This window comes from Glandiceps talaboti, chromosome 3, assembly GCF_964340395.1.
Source record: "Glandiceps talaboti chromosome 3, keGlaTala1.1, whole genome shotgun sequence".
Lineage (NCBI taxonomy): Eukaryota > Metazoa > Hemichordata > Enteropneusta > Spengelidae > Glandiceps > Glandiceps talaboti.
In genome coordinates this window covers 14,113,862-14,127,048 of record NC_135551.1, presented here as the reverse complement: position 1 = coordinate 14,127,048, position 13,187 = coordinate 14,113,862, and the positions used below count along the sequence as shown (strand labels likewise).

The following is a 13,187-nucleotide window of genomic DNA, read 5'->3' as shown; positions in this document are numbered from 1 at the left end:
GTAAGTACAGCGAATCTGGAAATGTTCTCGACAAGTTATGTAACTGAATGTTGCCTGTGATATGGGCCAGCACGGCCAACAGAGATTTGATGAATCTGAGTAGATACGATATTGCAGCATCGGTAATGTTAAATATCACTTTCCATGTCATAATAAACAAAGCACAACACTTAAATAGTTGATCATTATCAGAAATTACTTCCGTCCCATCCTTCTCCGATTCACCATCCTTTGTAGGTAACTCAAGATCATTTTCATTGTCATCCCAAAGTTCAACGTTGTCAGCAGAAGTACCTGCGTCTGCGTTACCAACTATATCAGTGTCATGGTCTTGATCAAAGTATGCGCGATCAGCGTCGTCAAGAGTCCTGAGTTTACCGTGTAACGCACTTTCTGCAAACGCATGTGCGGTATTTTGGTTGTTTTGTGCACCACAATAAACATCGTAGTACTCACGTCGCCACTTTCTTGTACGTAAATCAAAGTATTTAGATCTATGGAGGAAATACGTTGAGTACGGGATGAATCGCAGACAATGACCACACCACTTTGACTGCCTATACCTCCGTCGCCCCTGCTCTGTGTTTCGCTTTGATGACATGACGTAAAATGATTGTTTTGGGGTTTATCGCGGTGTAAAACTAAAATACAAACGTGTAGTTTAAATCCGATTATTTGTAAAGTCATAACGTCACATCATTATAAGACAGTGGTCACGTTTAGATGACGTCAATGTGGTGTAGCTATGTACATGTAAATTCCATAATTACCCCTAGTATGAAATTTGTCAATTTATCCCATAGTGTGAATGAGCTCATATAATTTATTTGACTAATGTTCATACTTGAGATAAACGAATAAAAATGATGGCGTTACGTAGTTTTCTGTGTTCAGTGGTGTTTATACCTAAAGTGGGTCAAAGAATGTTGGTCATATTAAAATTTGAGCGCCAAAATTCTTTGTAATTGAGAAGGGCCACTCAGCTTTCCTAAATATATTCTTGCCATTTACGCTTTGCGTGGTCGTCCATGTTAGCATATAGTTAGTATAAAATTATGGGATCGGAGTTAAGGTGTCTTCTATATGTACAGTCGCGCCAATTTTAACGTACTAACCGGACGACCACAATCTAGAGATATACAGTGTAATTCTGAGTACTATTATAGAATGGCTGAAACAAAAAAACGTACTATCCATGCTGTCTTGCGTCAAATATCAAGTGAAGTAAAAAGAAATAGAGAGGTAAGTTGACATTTTATATAGATTTAATGGGGAATTAATATAGAGTTTTATCACAGTCGTTCTGGCATGTCTTTTATAGCATTGAATCTTTAGACTATGTGAAAATATAACCAAAATATTTTTACTATTCTTAAATAACATTCATTCAGAGCATACTGAATTGTATGATAAGGAAGTATATCCTCTCCAAATGTAAATTGTACATGGATGTGTTAAGTTAATACATTAGTTTCTACAATAGGTCTCTCGATTACGAACATTGACATGTAATCTGATTAAGATTACGGTAAAATTGCTGTAAAAGACTGATAATGTACAAGAATTAAATCAAATCAATTGTATGGCATTCAATAACAAATAAAGACAGGCAGTTCCACAATTCATACTTTCATCATACTTTATACGTCTACATTTTGGGGACTTGATATTGCATGTCCATGTCTTATGAATATTCATACGAGTATCGAAGTAAATTAATACAGGGGAAAAAGCGGGAAAATAACATGTGCATCGTACACTAACAACTTCCGTCTTGCCCAAGTCTAGGCTAACGTTTAACTTATATGAAATTTAATGAGCGTGTATTTTCAGTGCATTTTCGAACATTCAGTTGCTCATTGAGTGAGTAAGTAATCAATCAATCAATCAATCAATCAATCAATCAATCAATCTATCAATCAATCTAATCATGTAATTAATAACCAGTCACTCAATCGTTTGATTGGTTACTGAGACTAGAGATTTCATTGTTTGCATTAACTAATTGATCCATTGACGATCAAATCCTTGATAGAGATATCAATAGTGAATATATCTACGGAAATTGAAAAGAGTAACCAGTTCAATTCATTTGATTGTTATAGTCGCTAATTATAAATTATGACAAAACAACCGTTTGTAATGTAGCCTATTAAAATTAATAAATATCACCATTAGCTGCCCAGATTAAAATATAAGGTCATGTCCGGATTGTTCGCTTCTTACTTTGCGAATTATGGTAACAGAAATGATGAATTGGTAGTCTGGTTTCTGGCTTACATCAGGGTCTTAATTCGACACATTCTGCACATTCCGAATTGATTCTCGAGATTCGATAAGTACTCTGACGGCATACATTGCTATTATGACAATACAAATAAATACAATGTTATTCTGATATTGGCTGTAGGTTATTTCCTCAATGTTGGAAATTGTTAAAACACTAGAAGAGAAGATATCGTCAGCAAATAAAGCAGAACCTGAGAACGAAGAAAGAAGATTCGCCCATCGAAAAGTTTCGAGAGAAATTTCGGTAAGTCGTAATTCTAAACATTTTGCAACTCTTTTATCAGTGTTAAAGTCTAATAATAACTATAACTATTGATAATATGTAATAGGGTCATCTTTCTCTGTGTTAATCATTCGACGCATCTTGTGACTTTTTTTATTCTGCTCTGTAGGACGCTACGAAGAATGTCATTGATGGGATGGAATTTGACTTCAGTGAACGGTATGTATTCATTTTATTAACATATGATGTTTACGTTGTATGATTCACCAGTTTCAACGTGTATATGTATCATACTGAACAGCTTCGTTTGGCATTAGTGAAATAACGCTGATTTTGCCTGTCAAACCTACTTTAATTTATTGTTGACTTTTTGTGTGAAGAAAAGTGAATATTAAGATGAATTACTTTTTTTCTTTGTCTAGTATCGATGTTGGCGTTAACAGAAAGACAGTATCTGCTGCTACCGACGAAGTAATATCTGCTTGTAAGGCGAAAGAAATCAGTTGTGACAGAAAGACCGCCTTACGTGAGTTATCACAATTTATTTTTGTATAGAGCTATACAAATTATAGATAGGGACAGTAGTCTGTCAAAGTACAACTGCACACGTACGTGTATGTATGTACATAGGCGAAGACTAATTCATGTTCTTGTTCTTGTTCTAGTTTAATTTGATATTCCGTTTCATTTGGGTATTTCATTTATTTATTTTTACACTTAGTGTTACGTCGTTACGTAAAACTATCACATTAATCAACGTGCTTGACCCGATGTGAAGACATACGACAATAAAATTACGATTTGTAATTCAGATTTTGTACATGAATAAATATTTACACTGTTGAAAAAGCTCACAATGAAAAAAATTGCTAGCGAAAAACAAAAAACATTACATGTCTAAATAAAATGTGATCGGCTACAATCTCTCATCTGTAATGGAAAGTATTTCGAGGTCGTTGCCATCCTTGAATTAGACAATGACACAGGTCGAAAACTATGATTTATTATTAAGAGGTACAGCACAGATGCTAAGTTTGTGAAAGTATTTCATTGTTTTGAATTTTGAATAGGAATTGACGACTGGCTTGAGTTGATTACGTATAGAAATATATCATATTGATGGTTATCTAACTATATATTATCTATTGCAGATGCTGTTAAGACTCACTTCAGATCAAAAAAGAAAATCAAGGATGGACTTAGCAAGAAGGCAATGAAAAGACAACGCATCTATTCAAGGAAAGATAGGGTGGGTTTGTGCTATTATTTATTATTGATGGACGCTTTTATTGTATATTCACGCCCGATATATTCCCTTATGACTAAATCAATGTTCAACAACTACAATCCAAAGCAAATACGGATTTTCCTATCAGATCCGATTGTGATTGCACCTGCACGTCTTTATCACTGTGGTATATCCAATTTGTTTAATCAAAAGGCACATTGAGATAATCACTATTAAACTTAAAGTTATCTAGTTCTTTTCATTATACAGATATCTGATAGTGATGCTTGGCTATTCTGGGAATAAATTATACACAGTGGAGATGGCATTGCGATATTCTCAAAATTACAGCTTGTGCAATGTCAGATCTAGAGAAACTCGGTTACATTAGAATCTATTAATTTGACGTAGTTTCGTTCATACATGCAACGTGTTACAACTACGCGAAAGATGTGGTGTTGAAGATACACGCTGAACGTACTAGAGTCTAACACATGAAAGTTCTTATGATAACAAATAAAAAGTGCCGTGAAAACGAGTCTTTCAGTCCAACATATAGCCTTGAACACAATACAAGTATAATGTACATCAGAAGGCAGTACACAAGGCCACGGTGTGCTTCTAAATTTATTTTAAAATACCATTGTGGTAATGTGATATAACTTCATTGACGTCCATGGATATAACATACATATGTGTTGCAGTCAGCCGGGTGACACTGTTCATTCTGTTTCACTCTACGGTGAACATCGTGATTTCGTAATTTTCATAAGATGATCTAATCTATCTATCTATCTATCTATCTATCTATCTATCTATCTATCTATCTATCTATCTATCTATCTATCTATCTATCTATCTATCTATCTATCTATCTACACACACACACACACACACACACACACACACACATAATGTATATATAAGTGAAATTGAAATTGAACTTTTTTCTGGAATAATATATTCATTATTGCAATAGCATATACACATTACTTTTGAGATAATTACTGAAAATGAAAGTCAGCGAACAAATAAATAACATCCCTGAATAAACAAATATTCATGCTTATTTTTTCAAAAAAAACTTAGAATTAATAAAACTATGTCATCTATTTATTATAGAAACTACAGAGACGAAGAAGGGTTTCCAACGATGAAGAAAGAACAGAATACGACCCTGTTCTGAAGGTGATTTATATGAGCTCCGATGACGACACATCGGAAGGTGAAGTATCGGAGACACTGTGTCGGAAACAGTTGCCATGGCGGTCAGACGAGCTGACCAACTTTTTCAGATCGCTTGACGAACGTTATCAAAAAAAAACTTCTGGACACAATATTTTAAGAAAAAGTATTGAAGTAAACGGTGTTTCCGACTCTTCACCTCCCGATGACGCGCCCGAGTGGGCAATAAAGAAAACAGCTGCAATAATACCACATGGGGAGTCTGACGACAACATGTCTATCGGAAGTGATGGAGATATCGACATTGACGAAGAGTTGTCCTCCGACGATGTCGATTCCTCTAACAAAATACACTCTACTCCCGAACCCGCAACACAAAGTGAAGAATATCGCAGGACGTCGTCTGGAATCAAAATAAGAGGAGGAATGTCGCGATCGCCTGGTTGTAGAATGGGTGGTAAAGTTCAAACAATAAAGAGTGTGAAAAAAGTTAACAACAATCGACACAGGAAAAAAAACCTGTCAGCAACAGACGTTCTGATGGGAATTGAGGGTTAAGACATTGACCTGCATTGGTCATATTTGGGTTTTTTTCGGTCAAAATTCAAAATTTTCTTTCACACTCTTATTATTTGTAACTTTGTTGCACTGAACTAACTTTAGGTACATGTTAAGGGGACTGTGGGGTTAATTTAGGACTGTACAAATCCTGCTCCTTATCCCTCGAAGAAAAACTACATGTTGGGAAATTTTTAACACGTGATAATTTACTGAACCCTCATGTCAGGACTTGTGTCTCTTCAATTTTCACTCAAAGTCTAGACCAAGTGTAAATACTCATATACTGCGCCTACCACAAACTTAATTCAGACTGGTATTTGTTTTATTATCAAACTATGTAATGTATCTTGTTACTCTATGTATGTAAACTATGTATATGGTGTTCACATCAGTCCAATTAGCCAATTGTAATTAATATACTCTGTAGCTGTTCTCTGTATCATTTTTCAAGTAGTTTAATTCAAGGCGAAGTGCTTTGCAAGAAACTGTTGTGCTCTTTTTATGTCTCATTTTATCGCGTATTTTTCGATGTTTGATCAACTGTAAAAGTAAAGTGTTCACAAAAGAGAGGGGTTGAACACGATTATCGACAGCATACTGTGTATAGTGGTAACAATATTTGAGTTGGACCAATGACATTGAATACGATGAATGTTTTGTCATGGACAGTTGTTTGATCAAGGCGAATGTCAATATAGCCGAACCGAGTCTTTAGAGTGTCTCGTTTCAAATCTTGAAAACCTACATGAGTGTGAAGCTAGTCGAAGCCGGTGATACACTCCTATATTTTACGGCAGACAATTTCCAATTGGTGGCATTTCAAAAAGGGCTTTAAGTATTTTCGCCCTCAGTATAGCTGTGTATACTGTATATGTTTTCTCTTGTTTTACTTACTGCTATTACTGTGGGTTTTGTTCATCAATGAGGGCGTAAGTCAAGAAATATGTTAACAAAAAGGAAGTTACGAACTTGTCGTAGATGTCGCTGGTCATTGCATATTATAACATTCAATTCGTTGCAATGGCAATAGTTATCACCTACGTGCATAGATAACACAAACCCTGCAATAACCAATCAAAAGTCGGATGAGAGTTGACTCGTTAACTAGCGTATTTATATCTTTATACACACGCACACACACACACACACACACACACACACACACACACACACACACACACACACACACACACACATATATATATATATATATATATATATATATATATATATATGTGTGTGTGTGTGTGTGTGTGTGTGTGTGTGTTACTTCAGACCACGAACACAATATACTCTGTAGGCTACTGCAGTGCTATGATATGATATAGCTCATCAATGTCCTCAATCGTTTAAGTTCTTTATGCTTTGTGAATTTTTATTAGACTGTTTACACTTTTAGAGAGTTTATTCTTTCTTAATAAAATATTATAATTTTTCATTAACAACGGGTTCGCGTAATTATATATGCAAATATATGCATGGAATATGCAAGAGATATTCGCAAGTATTCAGATGAGGTATGGTTATAGTATTCCTATTAGTTTACGTTAATAATACGTCCATATTCTCTTAATAATACCCAGTATTATGGTTAGAATACGCTCATATGCCTATCATATACACAGATATTCACATCCTATTCGTAGACGTATTCTAAAATATTCATGGTGAGAATACGATGTGAATATTATATGTCAAAGTGGTTCATCTTCTCATCGTAAAACGTGATATTCTGACATACATACGTCGACTCCAAATTCTCAGAATATGTGTGCATATGTCTGAATAGTAGGATATGCCACTAGATATTCACTACAAATTCAAACGTTTTCACATGCGAATATGTCGCATTTGGTGCAGTGAGTGAGAGAGAGACATACAGACAGACAGCGAGAGTGAGAGAGACAGCGAGAGACAGACAGACAGACAGACAGCCTCGGACAGACAGACAGACAGACAGACAGACAGACAGAAAAGACAGAGAGAGAGACAGAGAGACAGCGAGAGACAGTGAGAGACAGACAGGCAGACAGACAGACAGACAGACAGACAGACAGACAGACAGACAGACAGACAGAAAAGACAGAGAGAGACAGACAGACAGACAGACAGACAGCGAGAGTGAGCGAGACAGCGAGAGACAGACAGGCAGACAGACAGACAGACAGACGGACAGACAGACAGACAGAAAAGACAGAGAGAGAGACAGAGAGAGTGAGAGACAGCGAGAGACAGACGGGCAGACAGACAGGCAGACAGACAGACAGACAGACAGACAGACAGACAGAAAGACAGAAAAGACATGTAGAAAGGCAGGGAGGCAGAAAGACAGAAATACAAACAACGTGAGACAGAGACAGAGATAGAGGGACCGAGAGATAGGCAGCCAAAAAGACGGTTAGACTACAAGGCACTCAGGCTGAGTTAGTTCTCTTTGCGAAAACAAACAAACAAATAAACAAACAAACAAACACACACACACATGAATAAATAAATCAGTAAAATATGAATTTAGGAAAGCAATTAAAGAATATATCATTTTCTGATGTGTAAATTTTCAATTATGGTTCTTTGTCTTATAATAATTAAATCTGTGTCTGTATTGTGTTTATCTATACGCTCGTTTAATTCAGCCCGTAATGTTAACTTATTATCTCATTAGCAGTGGAGCCAAACTCCATTAGTGGAAAGCTAGTTTTTGGACTCCAAATTGCCATTTTATTTCTCCATTTTGTCTGATGTGGTCATTATTAACATGTACATATTATCTTATTTTACGGTTTTATATTTTATAATTACTTCGATCCAATTGCAAAGACAAGATACTCGTTGGTAACACTACTTCTGTAACAGGTGGATGAGGTGTAAAAGCAGTAAGGGAAGACAATTGTGTGATTTAGAAGTAGACAAACACAATAATATGTAGACTGTGCTGTTATAAACTGAGAAAACATCGTTTCTCTCTGAAATGTGATTTTTTTAAAAAGCAAACCGACGATGTTTTGGCAAGAAAATCCACAAGGGAAATATAAAGTAAATATATGTCATATTTGTAACCTTTTGAATGTAGAAATGTTTAAAATCGGCGACTTAAACTAGGGTCGATCGGGTTATCGGAAAAAAATATTTTAATAAAAAAAATATGGCCTTATATAAGACAATGGAATGTATATACAAATACACAAAAGCACAGTTGTTCAAAAAAGTGGTTACACTCACCTACGTTATGTAACAGACTATCGAGCTGTTCTCTGCATGGCACTGCCCAGTCTTCGATGCTGAATTCGTTTGCTGGATTGTCTGGGCTTAGAACTAGCGGGAAGTTTTGTCTTGGCGGTGACAGATATGTTGGAAAGTTCGGCTCCTGTGCACCTGGGAAGAACGGTTTCCCGGCAAGCGCTGGTGGAACATATTTCAGTGGCGCGTTATTCATTTTTAGAGCAGCTTGACAAACGTAAGAAGTGGTCGCTATCGCACGAAACTTTGTTACTTGCGTTCCTAACTTTTCAGTAATTGGATGAAGAGTTAAATAAAATTTGTGTGATAATCGAAACATCTTTGTAACAAAGTAATATCGAGTTTAAAGATTAAAAAATGACTGCCTTCTTCGTTTTAGAGCAAAGTGCACCAGCACTATCAACCACAGAGAGTCCGCGGAATTATGGTCGGCAAAAGAATACACGGTATGAACTTTATTCACGTGATAGCGATGATGCCTCAACCTCGAATTATTTTATAACAACCCCAGCTTTGCAATTAAAGCCGGGTTTATTTGAATAAAACATGGCTTTGCATCTGATCATCATTCATTATTCGAAGACTATGCTTATGTATTACAAGGTCACAATTACAGTTTAATTATGACGATTTTAAAATTACCTTTTCAGCCTGTCCTAATAAGGGAGATTAGGCCGCGCCCACAAAGGGTGATCTGTTAGTTCATTCATGATATTATATCAACAACAATTAATATACCTTTTTACGCCCTCTGTTGCTTAATATTGTTACAAAGAAGGGAGAGATCACCTCTGTAACGAATTGGTCGACCTCTAATATCACTTCTCACATATGGAGTCGGGTAACCGGAGCCAAACATATATATAAACATAAACATAAACATAAACATATATATATATAGTTTTGGTAGTACTGGAACTCTTTCTTGGTTGTAACTCGGAGTTTCACGCATAGTGCGATCATCAACTCTTGTCTGCTGATCGCACTATGCGTGAAACTCCGAGTTACAACCAAGAAAGAGTTCCAGTACTACCAAAACTATTACGCTCTGCCACTGCGGTATAGAGCACTGTCTTAGCAGATTGATACTCACCGAGTTATATATATATATATATATATATATATATATATATATATATATATATATATATATATATATATATATATATATATAATTATTATGCCTTACTAGTAGTCTCCCAATTGCAAGGTTTAGTGTTCACCCGATTGTTCACAACTTGAATAACTCACTCAAGTCACTATTTTACACAAATCAACGTAAAAAATCCACCATCACCCCCCAAAAAACCCCCCCCCCAACAACTCAAAACAAACCCTGAAACAAAATGCCTGAAAAACTTTCGCCGAGTTGTTCAATGATTTATGGAAGGTGATATCGGCTACATTTCGGGTGAGCAAGGCGAGCCAATCCCGGGGGGGGGGGGGGCAACTCCATGGGGAACATTACGGGGGGGGGGGCTCCTCACAAGCATTAAAACCCAAACTATTGTGATACCACTTTTATGCAGAAAAGGATACCCTTTCTGATACCATTTTAATAAGTCTAAGTACAATCGACAGGGCCGTAGCCTGACTAAATTGCCAAGGGGGGGGGGGGGCAGAACTTTTCTAATTTATTAATTTTGATAATTAATTTAATGTTAATTTACATAAATGTGCATGCAATTTACATAATATCTATTTTAGCATACACAATTAAGTATCATATGTAAGGTCAGAAAAAATAAAAAATGCTGGTCAACGGGTAACCTAACCCATCACATCATTAGGTAAGTAGGTCGATTTCATTTTTTCACAATGCTTGACAAGGATAAAACAAACCATATATAATGATAGCAAAATATTTCAGGTCGAGTTTAGATAGAACTTATTCAGTCATCTTGATACTATCTCATGCAATTTGTCTGCAAACAAATGGTGTAGTTCCTCTCACCCTCTCTTCTCAAAAAAACGTTAAGCCCCGCCAATTCAATCTCGAGCATTATTTTAGCCACCCCTTCTGTCACCTACACTACAGTGGAGATATCAAATCATATGGTACAATGATGCATTGCAAGGAGACAACTCCAAAGGTGAAAAAAAATTGAAAATAAGACAGTATAGGAGGCCATTTAGAGGCATAAAATATCAAACCATAGACATAATAAAATACCAGAATTGAAACAATTATGCTATGCATTACATATTATCTGGAAGTGTATTTTGTTGTGGCAAACCTGAAAGATATTATGCGGATGTGCACATGGCAAATGACTTCTCCTGAAGTTTAATTTGGTTCCAAAAATCCCGAATAAAGAGCAAAACATTTCAAGACTTTCAGACTTTTGATGGCCCAATGGTCGTAAACTTTTGTTCAATTCTTTTTAGTGCACATTGGATATTTAATCTCAATTCATGCTTGTATGCAACATCAGAGCCAAGTAAACCACTGTATAAGATATTATATTGGAATAGACTCAGATGTATACTGTTACATGTACTATTCAGAAAATATAAAAAAATGTCCTTAATTTTGAAAAAAATGCGAAACCCGCATGAGGATATATTGCCCATCACCAGAAAAAAATATATGGGTAGGTTGAATAGCTTTTTCATTTTTTCTGGCCTAATGTCGTATCTTTCAAAGTAGATGCCGAAAAGATGTCACATTCAAAGTAAAAAAGATGGATGGTGCTTTCTCAAATAAGTAACACAACAAAATAATCATTTTCTTTACCCAACTTCCAACCCAAGGTGAACTCAGTGAATTCTCCTTGCCATTATCATTATAATGGAAACTGAAGTTTGGATTTTGATGTCGAAGGTACAGCTCTGTTTACAAATTCAGGGCCATTCTTTCCATAGCAAATTGTCGCTTCAAAATGAATTGCGGAATAACGCTAGTGTCAGTGTGCAATGAGATAATTATATCAAACAACATTTTAACCAAAGACAACGTCGAACACAATTATTGAAAGAAATATCTTCAAATAGTGGATCTTAAACTGCGTACCTAGTGTATAATCATTACTTTCTTAACTGCAAACCAATATCAGCAAGGGACATTGAACGTGGTCTATAACCTTAATAGTTTTTTCAGGGCCACCAAATATTCCAAAAAGAGATCTGCCGTTTTTATCAGTATCGGAAATGTTTTAATATAAAGAACAAGATGTAAATGAGATCGAGCGCATCTTCGGAGTCACTGCATGCAGCATAGCAGGCGACCTCACGTTGAACGACTTTTTCCGTCTTTTTTTTTTGAGTTTCACTCGCTGCCATTATAATTGCGACTTGCTATCTTCAAATGAAGGAGACTTTCAAGACTACTGTTACTCGCGGAAAATGCACAGTGCATGTGCGCACTTCTTTTGTACTTTCCCGCACAAAGAACTTTTAATTTGCTGTAAAAAGTTACAATTTTGAACTGGACACATTTTTATTCAAAGTTAAGCCAGCGTACAATAGCGATATAAGATACATATTAGTCAGGAGTGACAGTGTACAGTCACTTTAGTGAACTATCCATTTAAATCGCGCATGCTAGGAATCGTCACGTAAATGACGATTTTAATAGCATCGCTATGTATTCAAAAAGTAGCTTTTTTTCTTTCTTTATTCCAAAATCTCAGGGGGGCAGCTGCCCCCCTTGTCCCCCCCCCCCTCCACAGGCTACGGTACTGATCGAACTGTCCTTGTTCGCAATTAACGTTTCAGTCCACTAGCACTCAGTCTAGATCTGTTGTGTTGATGGTGGTACTACAAATCTGATAACCCCATCATCATCTATATGTTGATAATTATCATTATGGTCCGGTTCTTGGATTTTTGGATGTTTACACATTATATCATTGCTGGAGACACGCTCGAGCTCAGTCTGGTTATGGTTGCAGGAATATTGCATGCTGTACGTGACTAAAACCAAGGGTTTTCAGGGGGAGGAGGCCCTAGATCTGAAGTGCCCGGCATGAGCGACGAGAGAAGTTTTCAAGGAAGAAAAACACGTTGAAACGCTTCCAGATTGCATAGTCTAATTTACAGACCCTTTCTGATACCAACACTTCATGAAAAGTATACCCTTTCTGATACCAACCAGCATAAAAAACGACCCCTTTCGCGCGGACTTTCCCGTATAGCCGTCATTGGGAGTTGCCCCCCGGGGAGCCAATGCATCCACATACAAGTTTTTACGTTTCATGATGATGTTTAGGAGGGCTTCCATATATTGTGATGGTGGGTTGTTTCATCAGAAAAGGGACAAAGTAAAAGCAAGGCTTTTGCCTTAGTTCATGAAGGAATCCGGTCAGGAGCTAGTCTTGCTGCTAGACGTTCGGGCTTTCTTTCGATGCTATAATTAACTATAAGCGAACGAAGTTCGCATGTGTGAGGGCTTGCCCGAACACTCTGATGTTCCATCCTCGATAGCGTTGTTCGGCTGTGTGTCGTATTTTATCGGAAGAACAT

At 36.5% G+C, this 13,187-nt stretch overlaps 1 protein-coding gene across 1 annotated transcript in view; it reads right to left on the bottom strand.

Annotated features, from left to right (window-relative positions):
* LOC144433078 (dapdiamide synthesis protein DdaC-like) overlaps positions 1 to 8,919 on the bottom strand; it is a 56,269-nt gene extending 47,350 nt beyond the window's left edge. Inside the window, exon 1 of the mRNA XM_078121388.1 lies at positions 8,706 to 8,919. Within this exon, the coding sequence (XP_077977514.1) occupies positions 8,706 to 8,919 (214 nt within the window). The remainder of the gene's footprint in view (positions 1 to 8,705) is intronic.
* Positions 8,920 to 13,187: the final 4,268 nt, after the last annotated feature.